At 34.9% G+C, this 17,087-nt stretch overlaps 1 protein-coding gene across 5 annotated transcripts in view; it reads left to right on the top strand.

Annotated features, from left to right (window-relative positions):
- Positions 1-17,087, top strand: part of BRCC3 (BRCA1/BRCA2-containing complex subunit 3) — a 76,434-nt gene that overhangs the window by 39,899 nt on the left and 19,448 nt on the right. For 3 of the 5 annotated variants that reach the window (XM_079911783.1, XM_079911784.1, XM_079911785.1), the window contains one exon: positions 9,774-9,848. The exons of the other annotated variants lie outside the window; for them this stretch is intronic. In XM_079911783.1, coding sequence (XP_079767909.1) covers positions 9,774-9,848 — 75 coding nt within the window. The remainder of the gene's footprint in view (positions 1-9,773; positions 9,849-17,087) is intronic. 5 annotated transcript variants of the gene reach the window in all.

Raw genomic sequence — 17,087 nt, forward strand, 5'->3', positions numbered from 1 at the left:
ACTGCCTCTCACTCCACATCCTTGCCAATACTTAATAATGTCTGCCTTGTTCATTTTTGCCATTCTGGTAAGTGTGTAGTAGTATTGCATTGTGACTTTAATTTCCATTTTGTTGACCACTAATAAAGTTGAAAACCTTTTCATATTTTTTTTTTAGTTCTAGCATGTTATTATTATATGAATAGCATCCGTATTATACATGGATATAGTCCGTGGATTAAACCCTATGTTCATAGCCCCAAAATTAAAGTCAAATAATCAGGATGTTTTTATTTAGGTCCATAACATGTGTATAACAATTTATTAGGTTGTATTAGTTAAAATTACACTTGGTTGAGAACCAAGCAAAAACTCTAAAAATAATGCCTTCAGCAAAGTTAAAGTTTAATTCTTCATCATGGAAAAATAGTAAATGGGTAGACAGTAAATGGCTGTTATTAGGGAAATAGGTATCTTATATCTTATTGCTCCATTTACAGGGTCTCCAAATAGTCCAAGATGGATGTTAAAATTTCAGACATAAAATGATTTTCTAAACAGCAAATGGAAGGAAGTTTAAAAAACCCAAAACCTTCCTTTTAAGGAATCTCCCTGGTTGTACATATAACCTTTTCATAAATGTCTTATTGGCTAGCAATTATATGGTAACAACTAGCTGCAAGAGATACTAAGAAATATTTTAGCTTACAGGCAACCTACCAGCTAAAAATTAGCTTCTGTTTACTAAGAAAGATACTTAAAGGATATTGAGAGCAGCATCTTTCATACAGGAAGTGGTAGAGAGAACTCAAAGAAGTAAAACCCGCAGTCCCTATTCATAAGAGAATTTCAAATGTATTGAGTAGTAAAGACTGTAATGTAAGATTCAGCCAGAAAGTACAAAGAATAAACATTGTGAAAGTACAAAGAATAAACATCCTAGGTCCCTTAATAGGAAATTTAAGGGACCTAGGAACTCATGAAAGGGGCAACCTGGACAGAAACAGAAAATATAACATAGGCACAGAATAAACATTAATTGAATGAATGAATAGGTAATTGAAAGAGTAAATGAGCATTTGGCTAATTTTTTTTTTCAGTTGAGAACAACTGAAAATCACACAATACTGTGAGGGAGATACTTTAACATTTAATTCCTTATAATGACGGGTTATACTTTGGGGGATTAGTGCAATAACATATATATAATCAATTATACACCTTGTATTAATAAACATTCTTTTTGAAGTTTGTACTCCTGTCTTTTTCAAAAGGGATAAAAGTAGAATGTTTCCAGTATCTTACGGATGTTGCGAGGCATTAGATAATTAAAAAATATTCCAATTGCGCAAAATCCCCCCTTCCCTAAATGCAACAACATTTCCAAAGCTTATAGGTATTGTGTATTTACAGATAAGGCCAACCTCCCACCATGCAGAAAGATAATAATGAAAAATGACTTTAAAACAACACCCATTCATCTTTGTGATATATCCAGGAGGGAAGTAACTACTGGCATAAACTATAAATTATATGAAGGGCGACATATGCAAGATGGACTAGGAGGAAAAGTCCAGGACCACATGGCTGCATGGATGAATTCTACCACTCAGAGAAAAATTAATACCAATCCTTGTTAGGCGCTTCCAAAACACAGAAGAGGGAGCACTTCCAAACTCATTTTATGAGGCCAGCATCACTCTGATATGAAAGCCTTACAAGGATACCACAAGAAAAGAGTACTACAGGCCAATATCCCTAATGAACAGAAATGCAAAAATCTTTAATAAAATACTAGCAAACTGAATTCCACAGCACATTGAAAGGATTATACACCATGAACAACTGGGATTTATCCCTGGGATATAAGGATGTTTCAACATATGCAAATCAATCAATATGATACACCACATTAATAGAATGAAAGATAAAAACCACATGATCATCTCAATTGATGCAGAGAAAGCACTGTAAAAACTCTCAACGAAACAGGTATAGGAGGAACTTACCTCCATGCAATAAAGGCCATATATGAAAAGTCCACAGCTAACATCATAATCAGTGGGGGGAAAAATGAAAGCTTTCCCTCCAAGATCCAGTACAAGGCAAAGATACCCACTCTTTCCACTTCTATTCAACATAATACTGGAAATCTTAGCCAGAGCAGTTAGTCAAGGAAAATAAATAAAAGCCATCCAAATCAGAAGTAAAATTTATCTCTGCTTGCAGATGACATGATAATATGTGCAGATAACCCTAAAGACTCAACAAAAAAGCTGTTAGAACTAATAAATTTGGTAAAGTTGAAGAATACAAAATCAACGTACAAAAATTAGTCTTGTTTCTATACACAAACAATGAACTATCCAAAAAGGAAATTAAGAAAGCAATCCTGTTCACAATAGCAACAAAAATAATAAAATGCTTATGAGTAAAGTCAAAGACATATATACCCACTGAAAATTATAAAAACATTCATGAATGAAATTAAAGAGGACACAGATAAATGGAAAGACATCTTGTGTTCATGGATTAAAAGAATTAATATTGTTAAAATGTTGTTAAAGTGATCTAAAGAGTCAATGCATTCCCTATCAAAATGTCAATGGCATTATTTTTTTACAGAAATAAGAAAAACTCCTAAAATTCATATGGGATCACAAAAGACCCCAAATAGCCAAAGCAATCCTGAGGAAGAAGAATGAAGATGGAGGCATCACATTTCCTGATTTCAAATGATATTACAAAGCTACAGTATTCAAAACATCATGGTATTGGCACAAGAAACAGACACATAGATCAATGGAACAGAAATGAACCCATACACCCATGGTCAACTGATCTTTGACAAGAGTGCCAAGAATACACAATAAAACCAAGAAATGATTTTGGGGGGACTTTGTATCCACTTCAAGAAAAATGAAATTGGACCTTTTACTCACACCATATACAAAAAGTCAACTCAAAATGGATTAAAGACTTAAATGTAAGATCTAAACCCATAAAACTCCTAGAAGACAACATAGGGAAAAAGCTTTTTGGCACTGGTTTTGGCAATGAATTTTTATTTGATATGGCAAGAAAAGCAAACATAGACAAGTAGGATTGCATCAAACTAAAAAGCTCTGGGACTTCCCTCATGGCACAGTGGTTAAGAATCCGCCTGCCAATGCAGGGGACACGGGTTCAAGCCCTGGTCTGGGAAGATCCCACATGCCGCGGAGCAACTAGGCCCATGCACCACAACTACTGAGCCTGTGCTCTGGAGCCCATGTGCCACAACTACTGAAGCCCGCGCACCTAGAGCCTGTGCTCTGCAACAAGAGAAGCCACTGCAATGAGAAGCCCATGCACTGCAACGAAGAGTAGCCCCTGCTCACTGCAACTAGAGAAAGCCTGCGCACAGCAAGGAAGACCCAACGCAGCCAAAAATAAATAAAAAGCTTCTGCACAGCGAAGGAAACGTCAACAGAGTAAACAGGCAGCCTATGGAATGGGAGAAAATATTTGCAAACCGTGTATCTGATAAGGAGTGAATATCTAAAATATACAAGGAACTCAGTAACAAAAAACTCAAATAACTCTATTAAGAAGTGGGCAAAGGACCTGAATAGACATTTCTCAAAAAAAAAAAAACACATACAGATGGCCAACAGGTATATGAAAAGGTACTCAACATCATCAGTCATCAGGGATGTGTGCAAACACACACAAACGAACACACAGTGGAATATTCAGCCCCCAAAAGAAGGAAATCCTACCATTTGCGACAACATGGGTTAACCTGGAGTGAAATAAGCCAGTCACAGAAGGATAAATACTGCATGATTCCACTTATATGAGGAATCTAAAGTAATCAAACACATAGAACCAGAAAGTAGAATGGTGGTTGCCAGGGGCTGAGGGGAGGGAGAAATGGGGAGATGATGGTTAAAGTTTCAGTTATTCAGGATGAGTAAGTTCTAGACGTCTAATATACAACAGTGTGACTGTAGTTAACAATACTGTATTGTGTACTTGAAATTTGCTAAGAGGGTAAATCTTAAGTGTTCTCACCACCGTGCCCCTCCCCACCAAAAACGGTAACTGTGTGAGGGGATGGATATATTAGTTTGATTGTGGTGATTATTTCACAATATATATCAAAACATTAAGTAGTACACCTTAATTATATACAATTTTCATTTGTCAATTATACCTCAGTAAATCTGAAAAAAAATTACATGCAAGATGAGAGCTCAAACATAAATAAAAGGTAACAGAAGCAGAATTAGGATGTGAAAGCCTCTTTGTTTTTTCAGTCTCCATTTTTCAGGAAGAGAAAAAAACAGTAGCTGTTTCACTAGATGAAAAGCAAATACGGGAACTGCAAAAGTGGGATACTGCATCTCGTGTTCTCATTTTTGAAAGTGTCTACAACTGCTTATTAATTCCTCTAGGTAACTATCTGTTCTTGTTGATGATATTATTCTTTATGGATGATTGGTGATTACTGTTAATTGAAGTACAGAGCACTGCTTTTCTCTGACCTCCAGAATGCTGTAGGGGAAACATTTTAAGTATGAAGAACAAATTTATTTTTGTAACATGGTGAAGATTAGAGACCTGAAAAAATCTATTTTTAGCTGGAAACTTATTCTCCGTGTTCTACAAGTTTTAGGCTGTGTTTCTCATTGCATTCTCAATAAATGGTGCTGATCTTGTAAAGGAAAAATGCTGTCAGAATGCAAGAAAAGAGAATAATTGAATTCTCAGTCATTACAGCCTAAAGTACTTTAAAAGGTCATTGAGTGTCCTTCAGAAACTTGAGTCTGTAGAAATAAAGGGGCTCATCCAAGACCACGTGGCTGGGCAAGAGCAAGGCCAGTGCTCATTCTGTGTCCCCTTTTAAGAATGTCAAATCCCGAATCTATTTAACTTAAGAAGTCATGGACAAGATTACCAAAGTCCTCACTAGAAGCACTGTTTGAATTCCAGAGCCTTATCCTTGTTTTATCTGCACTCTGCTTTTGAATTTTTCTTCTGCCTTTATTGGGTTACATAGGATCTAGAACCTACATATAAATCAGGCATAGGGCTGACATCACCACAATCAAGGTAATAGACATATCCAACACCTCCAGAGTTTCCTTGTGTTGTCTTTGTTTTGTTTCATATAATTTTGTTTTTGTGGTAAGAAGACAATGTGAGATCTACCCTCAGCAAATTTTGAAATGCACAATACTGTATGCCCATTGAATAACTACTCCTCTTTCCCCTACCCACACCCACTGGCAACCACTATCGTATGGTCTGCTTCTTTGAGTTTGACTATTTTAGATTCATCATATAAGTAGCATCATGTGTATATGTCAATCCCAATCTCCCAATTTATCCCTCCCCCCTTTCCCCCCTGGTAACCATAAGTTTGTTTCCTACATCTGTGACTCTATTTCTGTTTAGGAGTTCCCTATGTATTTTGGATATTAACTCTATTAGATATATGGTTTGCAAATATTTGATACCAGTTCTTAATTTTAATATGTATAATTTTTTCCCATTTTGGAGCTCTTTCCGTTCTGTTTAAGAAAATTTTTCCTACCCGAAGCTCATTCAGACGTTCTCCTTTTTACCTAAAAGTTTCATTATTTTACCTTTCACATTTATATCTATAATACACCTGGATTTGATTTTTGTGTATGGTCTGAAGCAGGGGGTCAAGATTCATTTTCTTTTTCACATGGATGTCCATTGAGTCAGAATCGTTCATAGAAAAGACCATTTTTTGTCATCAATCAGGCATTTGTTTATGTGTTGATGTTTCTGGATTCTTTACTTGGTCTATCCTTGGTTTGTTGTCTATCCTTGTACCAGTACTACACTGTCTTGATATTGTAGCTTTACAACAGCTACAATATCAATATTGTAGTATTGATATTGTGGTAATATTGGGTTGGCCAAAACGTTCATTCGGTTTTTTTCCATAAGATGGCTCTAGTAGCGTTTAGTTGTCTTTAACTTCATTCGAAACAATTTTGTTAGATTGCATTGTGACAGCTGTCATATCAGCATGCATTAAAAAAATTTATCAAAATTGGTGAATTTTTGTGTAGCCATTTTAATATTGAAGATGGAAGAAAGAAGCAATATTTTCAGCATATTATGCTTTACTATTTCAAGAAAGGTAAAAATGCAATTGAAATGCAAAAAAAGATTTGTGCAGTGTATGGAGAAGGTGCTGTGACTGATCAAACGTGTCAAAAGTGGTTTGCGAAGTTTCCTGCTGGAGATTTCTCACTGGATGATGCTCCACTGTCGGGTAGACCAGTTGAAGTTGATAGCCATCAAATCGAGACATTAATTGAGAACAGTCAATGTTACACCCATGCAGTAGACAGCCAGCATACTCAAAATGTCCAAATCAAGTGTTGAAAATCATTTGCACCAGTTTGGTCATGTGAATCGCTTTGATGTTTGGGTTCCACATAAGTTAAGCAGAAAAAACCTTGACCATATTTCCACATGCGATTCTCTACTGAAACGTAATGAAAATGTTCCGTTTTTAAAACAAATTGTGATGGGTGATGAAAAGTGGATACTGTACAATAATGTGGAATGGAAAAGATCGTGGGGCAAGCGAAATGAACCACCATCAACCACACCAAAGGCCGGTCTTCATCCAAAGAAGGTGATGTTGTGTATATGGTGGGATTGGAAGGGAGTCCTCTATTATGAGCTCCTTCTGGAAAACAAAACGATTAATTCCAACAAGTACTGCTCCCAATTAGACCACTGAAAGCAGCACTCGAGGTAAAGTGTCCAGAATTATTAAACAGAAAATGCATAATCTTCCATCAGGGTAATGCAAGACCACATGTTTCTCTGATGACCAGGCAAAAACTATTACAGCTTGGCTGGGAAGTTCTGATTCATCTGCCGTATTCACCAGACATTGCACCTTTGGATTTCCATTTGTTTCAGTCTTTACAAAAATTCTCTTAATGGAAAAAATTTCAGTTCCCTGGAAGACTGTAAAAGGCACCTGGAACAGTTCTTCGCTCAAAAAGATAAAAAGTTTTGGGAAGATGGAGTTATGAAGTTGCCTGAAAAATGGCAGAAGTTAGTGGAACAAAATGGTGAACACGTTGTTCAATAAAGTTCTTGGTGAAAATGAAAAATGTGTCTTTTATTTTTAACTTTAAAAATGGAAGGAACTTTTTGGCCAACCCAATACATGAGTCCTCCAGCTGTGTAATTCTCAAATGTTGCCTTAGCTATTCTTAGCCCTTTGCATTTCTACATAAATTGCAGAATTTGTCTTCTCAGTATCCACAGGAAAAAGACCTGCTGGGGTTTTGATTTGGATTGCTTTAAGTCTATAGCTCAATTCAGGGAAAAATGACATTTTTTAAGTGAGGTCTTCCACTCCATGAGCATGTTATAGCCCTCCTTTTGTGTGGGTCTTTAATTTCTCTCAGTAATATGTTATAATTTTCAGTATAGAGACCTTGTACCTCTTGTTGGATTTTTTCCTAGTTATTTCATCTTTATTTTAAAAATACTGTAAAGCTATTATAAATGGACTAATTTTTTAAAGTTCATTTCCTATTTTTTGCTAGTATATATGAATTAAATGGATTTGTTTATGTTGGTCTTATGCCCAGTGACCTTGCTAATTTACTTATTAATTCTAATAGTGTGTGGGTTTTTATAATCTTCTACAAACACAGTCAGGTCATTTTTGAATAATCACAATTTTATTTCTTCCTTTTTAATCTGCATGCCTTTTCTTTTATTGCCTTACTAAATTTGCTAGGACTTTCAGGGATGATATTAGGCATCCTTTTTTACTCCCAAGTTCAGAGAGACAGTTTTTAATAATTCACCAATAAGTGATGTTTATTGTAGATTTTTGACAGATATTCTTTATCTGTTTAAGAAAATTCCTCTCTTAGCTATATTTTAGCTATGTTTTATTTTATTATTGTACTAGTTGTATGCTCTGGGACAGGCTATATCAGACTGGAGTTTCTCTTCCTTAACCATCTTGGCCTCATGCCTTCTGAGGGTGTAGATCTTTCATCAGTATTTAAATCTCTTCTTTGGTTTCTGTTTTTTTTCAGGTTTTCTACTTCTCCTTGAGTCAATTATGGTAATTTATATTTCCTAGAAAATTGTCGGTTTCATCTAAGTTTTCCATTTTTTTTTTGACTTGAGGAAATATGTAGTTTTATTTTTTAAATGTTTTATTTTCTTTGTAGCATTTATCACTAATGTAATTTAATTTTTCATTCATTATTTATGGTCTCTCCACTATATTGTTGTCTCTATGACTGTGGGGACTGTGTCATGGCCTGCCACATAGTAGCCATTCAGTAAATATTTCTTGAGTGGATGATTGTGTGATCTCTCTTTAAGTATGTCCCCTTTTCCATTGCTAATGCTGTTTACTTGTTTTTTCTCTTTTTTCTTGATTCTCTTTCCAGAGGCTTGTCTATTTTGTTGGTCTTTTCAAAGGACCCACTTTAGGTTCTCTTGATCAACTCAATTTCTTTGCTTTCTTTTTTAAAAATAGTCTGCTTTTCCCTTTATTAATTTCTTCATTGTATTTTCTGTATGTTTTATTATTGCTGCATTGTTCTTCTTATTGTTATCCTTATTCTAAATTCTTGAGATGAAAACTAATTTACTTTCTGTCTCCCTTGCTTTCTAACAAATACATTTAAGGCCATATATTTTCTTCCTCACTTTGGCTCCATTACATAGGTTTTGTTGTATAGTAGTTCCAGTGTTTTTTTTTAAGTTCTAACTCATTTGTGTTTTCTGTTTTTATTTTCTCTTCAACTCAAGAGTTATTTAGAAATGCATTTAAAACGTCCAGATGTGTAGATCTGGGCCAGGTTGGGGGGGATATTTTTTGCTATTATGTTCATTTTTAACACTGCATTATGGTAATTGTGGCCTGTGTGATATCAGCTTTATGGAAATTTTTTGATACTTCCTCTGTTACCTAGAACGGGGATCCACAAACTACAGCTTGTAGGCTACATGGGCCTGGTGCCTATTTTGGAAATCAAGTTTTATTGGAACACAGCCACACCCATTTGTTTACATACTACCTATGACTGCTTTCCAGCTACAACTGCAAAGCTGAGTGGCTGTAATAGAGACTCTGTGGCCCATACAGCTTAAAACATATACTGTTTGGCCTTTCCATTAAAAAGGTTGCTGACCCCTGACTTCAAACATGGTCAATTTTTGTAACTTTTTCATATGAATTGAAAAATATGTATATTGTCTCTTGAGTAAAAGTCCCTTATAGCCTTGTTAGAATAAGCTTGTTAAGTTGTGTTATACTGATCCTTATATCCTTCCTCATTGAGAGAGATATGTATAAACCTCCCATCATAACTAAATTTGTCTATTTCCTATATTTTAGTCAGGGTTAGCCTTATATATTTTGAAGCTGTATTGTTAGTGCATAAAGAATGTATAAAGGTCCATAACTTTTATATTGTCCTGGTATATTTTTCCTTCATAAAATATGAAGTAGCCCTCTTTGTCCCATTTATTTATGCATATATTTATACATGCCTTGAATTCTTTCTTTGTAAAGCATGTTACTATTCCTGTTTGGATTAGGTTCAACTACATATATTAGGAAAAAATAATAAATAAAATTAGTTTAAAGAAGAAAGATTTTTTCTTGGGTAGAAGAAGTCTGGAGATAGGTATTCAAGGGCTCTGCGATACTATCAGGGACCCAGGCTCCTATCTTCTGCTTCACCATCTCGGTGTATGGTTTCCATCCTAAGGTCCCCTCATGGTCCACGAGACTTCTGGAGCTCCAGCCAGCACATCTCCATTGAGGGCCAGAAGGAAGAGGAAAGGTAGGAGGGCAAAAATGGGCTGGTCCCAGCTCTGCCAATTTCTAATAAGTGACCTTCCCAGAAAGCCCCAGAAAACAATTCAATTTTCATCTCATTGGCAGAATTTAGTCAAGTGGCCACACCTAAGCTTCCAGGGAGGCCTGTCAGATAGCTCTGTCTGCTAAAAATTGGCATTGTTACCAAGGACATTTGGATTAGGACAGCTAGCAACTTCTGCCACTCCCTGTTTGTTGCATGTTGTAGTTCTTGTTAATATCATTTTCCTGTTATAACTTTCTCCATCCCTTTATTCTCAACCTTCCTCAGTTATTTTGTTTCAGGTATGTCTCTTTTAAATAGAATATAGCAAGATCTTGAGTTACTTGGTTTTAAACAATCAGAACATCTGTCTATTAATAGGTGAGTGTAATGCATTCATTTTATTATCATTGCTGGTATATGTGGCAGTATTCCTGCCATTATTTTTTTCTGCTTTCTTTGTGCCATACTTTCTGTTTAATTCTTTTTACCTCTCCTTCCATTTGTTACTCTGATTGAGTTTTCCATTACCTGTTTTTTCAATTTTAGACATTGTCCTTACTGTTTTGATTCTTTTAGATAATACTCTTAATGTTTTACAACATTGTTTTGAAATAATTTCAGATTTACAGAAAAGTTGCAAGAATAGTACAAAGGATTCCTGTGTACCCTTCACCCAGATCCCCCAAATGTCAGAATTTTATCATATTTCTGAATAATTTTTCCTGAACCATTTGAGGATAAGTTACACAAATGATGTCCCTTCAGTGGATATTTCCTAAAGAACAAGGACATTCTCTTACATGACAATAATAAAATAATATCAGGAAATTAAAATTCGTATAATACTGTATCTGATCCATAGATGGTATTCTAATTTCATCAGTTTTCCTAATAACATCCCTTACCGTACGAAAAAACAAAACAAAAAAACCCTTATCCTGGTCCAGGATGCAGACCAGGTTCACACATTGCACATAATTGTCATGACTTTTTAGTCTCCTTTGATTGGAAACAGTTCCTGTGTCTTTTGTGACCTTAATATTTTTGAAGACTGCAGGCCAGTTATTTTGGAAAAATGTCCCTCGTTTTGGATTTGTTTATGTTTTATCATAATTATATGGAGATTATATACTTTGGCAATAACACCACAAAAGTGATGTTGTGTTCTTCTCAGTGATTTGTTTTAGGAGGCACATGATATCAATTTGTCCCTTCATATGTGATTGCAACTTTGACCATGCCCTTAAGGAAGTGTCTATGAGGTTTTCCACTATAAATTTTTTCCTTTGAAATTAGTAAGTATCTTCTGGGGAGTTTTAGCATTCATCAATGATCCTTTCCTAATTATTTATTATTAAGATGGTTATCAAAGGCAATGGTCTAATTCCATCATTCCGTCTACATTTACTAGTTAGCATTCTATTCCAGGGAAGGGCTTTTCCTTCTTCCCATTTGTTTATTTTTTCATTCATTTATTTATATTAGTGTGGACACCTGGATTCTTATTTTGCCCATATGTTCTAACCCATTATTGTCATTAGCTACTTTGAGACACGTAGTAGGCACACACAGTGGAAGCCCCTCCCATGTTCTATTGACATGTTCCCATCATTTTTTGAGTACTACCTGATTTTCTGGCACAAGAATATGTTTCAGCTTCATCTCCTCCTTTCCTGCATTCAGCCCTGGATTCAGCATTTCTTCAAGGATCCCTGGTTCCCTTACTTTTTTTAACAGTTCTATTGAGGTATAATTGACATACAATAAACTACATGTTTAAAGTATACAATTTGATAAGTTTTGACAAATACACACCTATATACACCATCACCACAATCAAGATAATGAACATATCCTTCACCCCTCAAGTTTTCTTTGTGCCCCTTTGTAATTCCTCCCCCTTGCCACTTCATATCCCTTCCTTAACCCCTGACCTGCTGTCAATATAGATTACTCTGCATTTTCTAGAAATATATATGTATATATATACATATATATATATAGAATATGTACTCTTTGTTACCTTTCAAACAACAGAATTATTTTGAGATTCATCCAAATTATAGCATGTATCATTATTTTTATTACAGAGTAGTATTAAATGATATAATTATTACCACAATTTTTTTATCCATTCACCTGTTGATAGACATTTGAGTTACTTGCAGTTTTTGTCTACTACAAATAAAGCTGCTTTGAACATTTGTGTACAAGTCTTTGTATTGGATATATGCTCTCTCTTCCCTTGGAGAAATACCTAGGAGCAGACTGGCTGAATCATATGGTAGGTGTATATTTAACTTTTTAAGAAATTACCAGGGGCTGTTTTCCAAAACAGCCTGCTGGGATTTTTTATTGGGATTATATTGACTCTATTGATCATTTTGGGGAGAATTGACATCTTAAAAATATTGAGTCTTCCAGTCCATGAACATGGTATATCTCTCCATTTATTTAGGTCTTTAATTCTCTCAACAATTTTTTGTAGTTTTCAGTATACGGGTCTTGCATATCTTTTGTCAGACTTATCCCTACACATTTCATACGTTTATCCTACTGTTCTATTGTTTTAATTTCATTTTCCTATTGTTCATTGCTGCTATATAAAAATACATTTGATTTTTATATATTGAGTTTGTATCCTACAACTTTGATAGATTCACTTGTTAATTTTAGTAGTTTTTTTGAAGAGTCCATTGGATTACCTACATAGGTCATCATCTGTAAATAGAGGCAGTTTTACTTCTTTCTTTCCAATCTGGATGCTTATGTTTATTTTTGTCACCTTACCACATTCATTGGAACCTCTAATAAGCTGTTGAATACAGTTTAATGACAGTGAGAGCAGTCACGGTAGGCTTGTTCTTGATCTTTGGAGATATCATTCAATTTTTCACCATTAAGTATGATGTTACCTGAAGGTTTTTCATAGGTTCTCTCATCAGTTTGAGGAAGTTTCCTTCTATTCCTAGTTTGCTGAGAGTTTTCTATTTCATCAGTCATAGATGTTGTATTTTATCAAATGCTTATTCTATAAAAATCTATTTAGATGATCATATAGTTTTTTTTTCTTTTTCAGTCTGTTAATATTGATGAATTACACTGATTTTTTGATTGCTAAACCAACCTTGCATTCCTGGAATAAACCCCATGAATAATGATGAATTATCCATTTTATGTATTGCTGGATTTGATTTGCTAAAAATTTATTAAGAATTTTTGCATCTGTATACACAAGGGATATTAGTTTGTGGTTTTCAATTTTGGAAAGTCTTTCTATGGCTTTGGTGTCAGAGAAATGCAGGCTTCAGAAAATGAGTTAGATAGTATAGCCTTCTTTTCAATTTAATGGGAGAGTTTGGGTAGAATTGATATTCTTTCTTCCTTAAGTATTTGGTAGAATTCACCGTTCAAGCTTTCTGGGCCTGGAGGCTTCTTTGTGGGAACCTTTTTATTTATTTAATAGATATAGGGCTATTCATGTTATCTATTTCTTCTTGAGTGAGCTTTGGTAATTTGTGTCTTTTAAGGTACTTATTCATTTTATCTAAGTAGTTGAATATACTGGCATAAAGTTGTTCATAATATTTTATCCTTTATTATATGTAAAATCTATAGTAATGTCATCTCTGACTCCTATGTTGGTAATTTGCATCTTCTTTCTCATTTCTATATTGGTAATTTGTGTCTCTTCTGATAAGTCTGGCTAGAGGTGTAACAGTTTTACTGCATATCTCAAAGAATCATCTTTGGTTTCACTCATTTTCTCTCTTTTTCCATTTATGTCAACTCTGATCTGTGTTATTTCCTTCCTTTTGCTTACTTTGAACTTCCTTCAGTCTTCTTTTTCTAGTTTTTTAAAAGGTGGATGGAAGCTGAGATCCATTATTTGAGGCCTATCTTTTCATATAAATGTTGAGCGCTATAAATTTCCTTCTCTACGTACTGTTTTAGTTGTATCCCACAAATTTTGGTATGCTTTCATTTTTATTAAGTTCAAAATACTTTCTAATTTTTCTTTTGACTTCTTCATTGATCCACAAGTATTTAAAAGTATGTTATTTAGTTTCTAAATACTTGGGGTTTTCATGATATTTTTCTGTTATTGATGTTTAATTTAATTCCATTGTGGTCAGAAAAAATACTTTTTGTGACTTGAATCCTACTAAAATTATTTAAAACGTTTTGTTTAATTATATTTTGTTTATTTAATTTTTATATAAATTTCTTTACTTATTTTTGGCCACACTGGGTCTTCCTTGCTGCACACAGGCTTTCTCTAGTTGCAGTGAGTGGGGGCTACTCTTTGTTGCGGTGCGTGGGCTTCTCATTGCGGTGGCCTCTGTTGTTGCAGAGCATGGGCTCTAGGCATGCGGGCTTCAGTAGTTGTGGCACGTGGGCTCAGTAGTTGCAGCTTACGGGCTCTAGAGCACAGGCTCAGTAGTTGTGGCACCTGGGCTTAGTTGCTCTGCAGCATGTGGGGTCTTCCCGGACCAGGGCTCGAACCCGTGTCCCCTGCATTGGCAGGCGGGTTGTTAACCACTGTGCCACCAGGGAAGTCCTAATTTTTAAAATTGAAGTATAATTGACCTACAATACTATGTTAGTTCCAGGTGCACAACACAGTGATTCAATAATTCTATACCTTACAAAACAATCACCACGATAAGTCAAGTTACCATCTGTCACCATACAAAGTTATTATAATATTATTGATTGTGTTCCCCATGCCATACATTGAGAATGTTTTATGACCCAGAATGTGGTCTATATAGGTAACTTTTCTGTGTACACCTGAAAAAGATATGTATTTTGCTGTTGGGTAGAGTATGCTTAGAAATATCAATTAGGTTAAGTTTTTTTTAAGTTAATCAAAATCTCTTTATTGTTTCTCATTTAGAGATATAAAGGGCAAAACCAATAAAAATAAAGACATTTACTCAACTTAACAGCTGGTATGCAGTCTGAGATTGTATAGCACTAATTACTCAGAAGGCTGCCTAAGATAGTAATTGCCCTTCTCTCTTCAATACTGATTTTTTTCCCTTCCAATTCATCCCTTAAATATTTCCAGTACAGATTTTTCCCTCCCCAGCTCATTCTTTAAATATAATTTACTCTGTGGTAATAAGAAGACTTAGCAGACTGGAATACACATTTTGTGAAAAATAAAGGAAGAGAAAAGCTTTGCCCTTAAGACATTTTTGTTGTTGTTGTTAAAATACAACACATACACAGGTGACAGAATGCCAGCAAATATACAGGTGCAAATGTGAACATTGTGCTCATTTCTTAGGCACAAGGAAAAAGAAAATAGTGGAAATTTTATTTTAAACCAAGCTAGAATGTTTCTTTTTTTAATCTCATGCTTTATATTTTTGTTTGTTTTTACTAATAATTTTTCTATAAGAATGAGTTTTTAAAACTTCATGTATACAACAAACCTAGGTACAACAATACCTATGTAGTATTCTTGCCAGACCTGGGTGTAATAATAAAATATTCAAATCCAAAATGTGGCACATTCTACAAGATCACTGGCCTGAACCTTGAAAAAAATCAATGACTAGGAATAAGGAGACTCATATAAATCAAGATGTTTTATAATGTAGTTCAAGTCTTTACTTTTACTGGCATTTGTGTGCACTGTTCTATCAATTTTTGAAGGAAGGGTATTGACATCTCTATAATTGTAGATTTGTCTATTTTCCTCATGATTCTATCAGTTTTTTATTTATAGCTTCTGAAGCTCTGTTATTGTGTGCCTACATGTTTAGGACTGTTATGTCTTTTTTATGGTTTTTTTTTTTTTTTTTTTTGCGGTACACGGGCCTCTCACTGTCGTGGCCTCTCCCGTTGCGGAGCACAGGCTCCGGATGCGCAGGCTCAGCGGCCATGGCTCACGGGCCCAGCCGCTCCGTGGCATGTGGGATCTTCCCAGACCAGGGCACAAACCCTGGTGTCCCCTGCATCGGCAGGCGGACTCTCAATCACTGCGCCACCAGGGAAGCCCTATGTATTTTTTATGAATTAACCTTTTTATCATTAGGAAATTATCTTCATCTCTGTTAATATTCTTCTCTCTGAAATTAACTTTGATATTAGTATAACCACACTTACTCTCTTTTGAGTTTTGTTAGCATGTTGTATCTTTTAACTTATTTGTGTCTTTAAATTTAAAGTGTGATTTTTGTAGTTAGCATATAGTTGGGTCTAGGAATTATCCAATCTGACAATCTCTGCCATTTAATTGACATATTTGGATCCTTTACATTTAATGTGATTATTAATGAGGTTAGGTTTAAAATCTACCATCTTGCTTCTATTGTCTATTCGTTTTCTATATTTGTCTCATCTAATTTCTGTTCACTTTTTCCTCTTTCTTATGCCTTCTTTTGGATTGAGTGATTTTTATGATTTAATTTTACCTCCTTTGTAGGTTTATTAGCGATAATCTTTTGTTATATTACTTTAGTAGGGTTGTCACTATTGTGACATTGTCACTATTGACATCATAGGCCAGACAACTGTAGTAGCAAGGAGAAGTCCTGTGCATTGTAGGATATTAAGCAGCATCTGTGGCCTCCACCCACTAGATGCCAGTAGCGCTTCCTTAGTTGTGACAGTCAAAAATGTCTCCAGACAGTGCCAAATGTTCCCTGAAGGGTGTAATCACACCTGGTTGAAAAGCACTGGTGTGTGTGTGTGTGTGTGTGTGTGTGTGTGTATATATATATATGTATGTATGTATGTATGTTTTTACTTATCACAGTTTGCCTTGAAGTAATATTATACTAGTTCACATGCAGTATTAAGAACCTTGCACCACGGTACTTCCATTTCTCTCCTCCTGGTTTTTGTGCTAATACTGTCTTACATTTTACTTGTATGTATGCTATAAACCCATAGTATGTTGTTATTAGTTTTACTTTAAATAGTTGATTATCTTTCCAAGCAACTTAAATTAAGGAAAAAATGTCTGTATTTACCCAGTTTCCAGTGCTCTTCATTTCTTTGTTTCCATCTGGCATCATTTTCTTCCTTCTTGAAGAATGTCATTTAATATTTCTGATAATGAAAGTCTTCTGGCAATATAGTCTTTCAACTTTTATATGTCTGAAAAGCGTCTTTACTTCAACTCCAGTTTTAAAACACGTTTTCGATGGGTAAAGAACTGTAGGTTGACTTTTTTTTCTTTCAGAACTATAAAGATTTCTC

The sequence above is a fragment of the Stenella coeruleoalba genome (assembly GCF_951394435.1).
Source record: "Stenella coeruleoalba genome assembly, chromosome: X".
Lineage (NCBI taxonomy): Eukaryota > Metazoa > Chordata > Mammalia > Artiodactyla > Delphinidae > Stenella > Stenella coeruleoalba.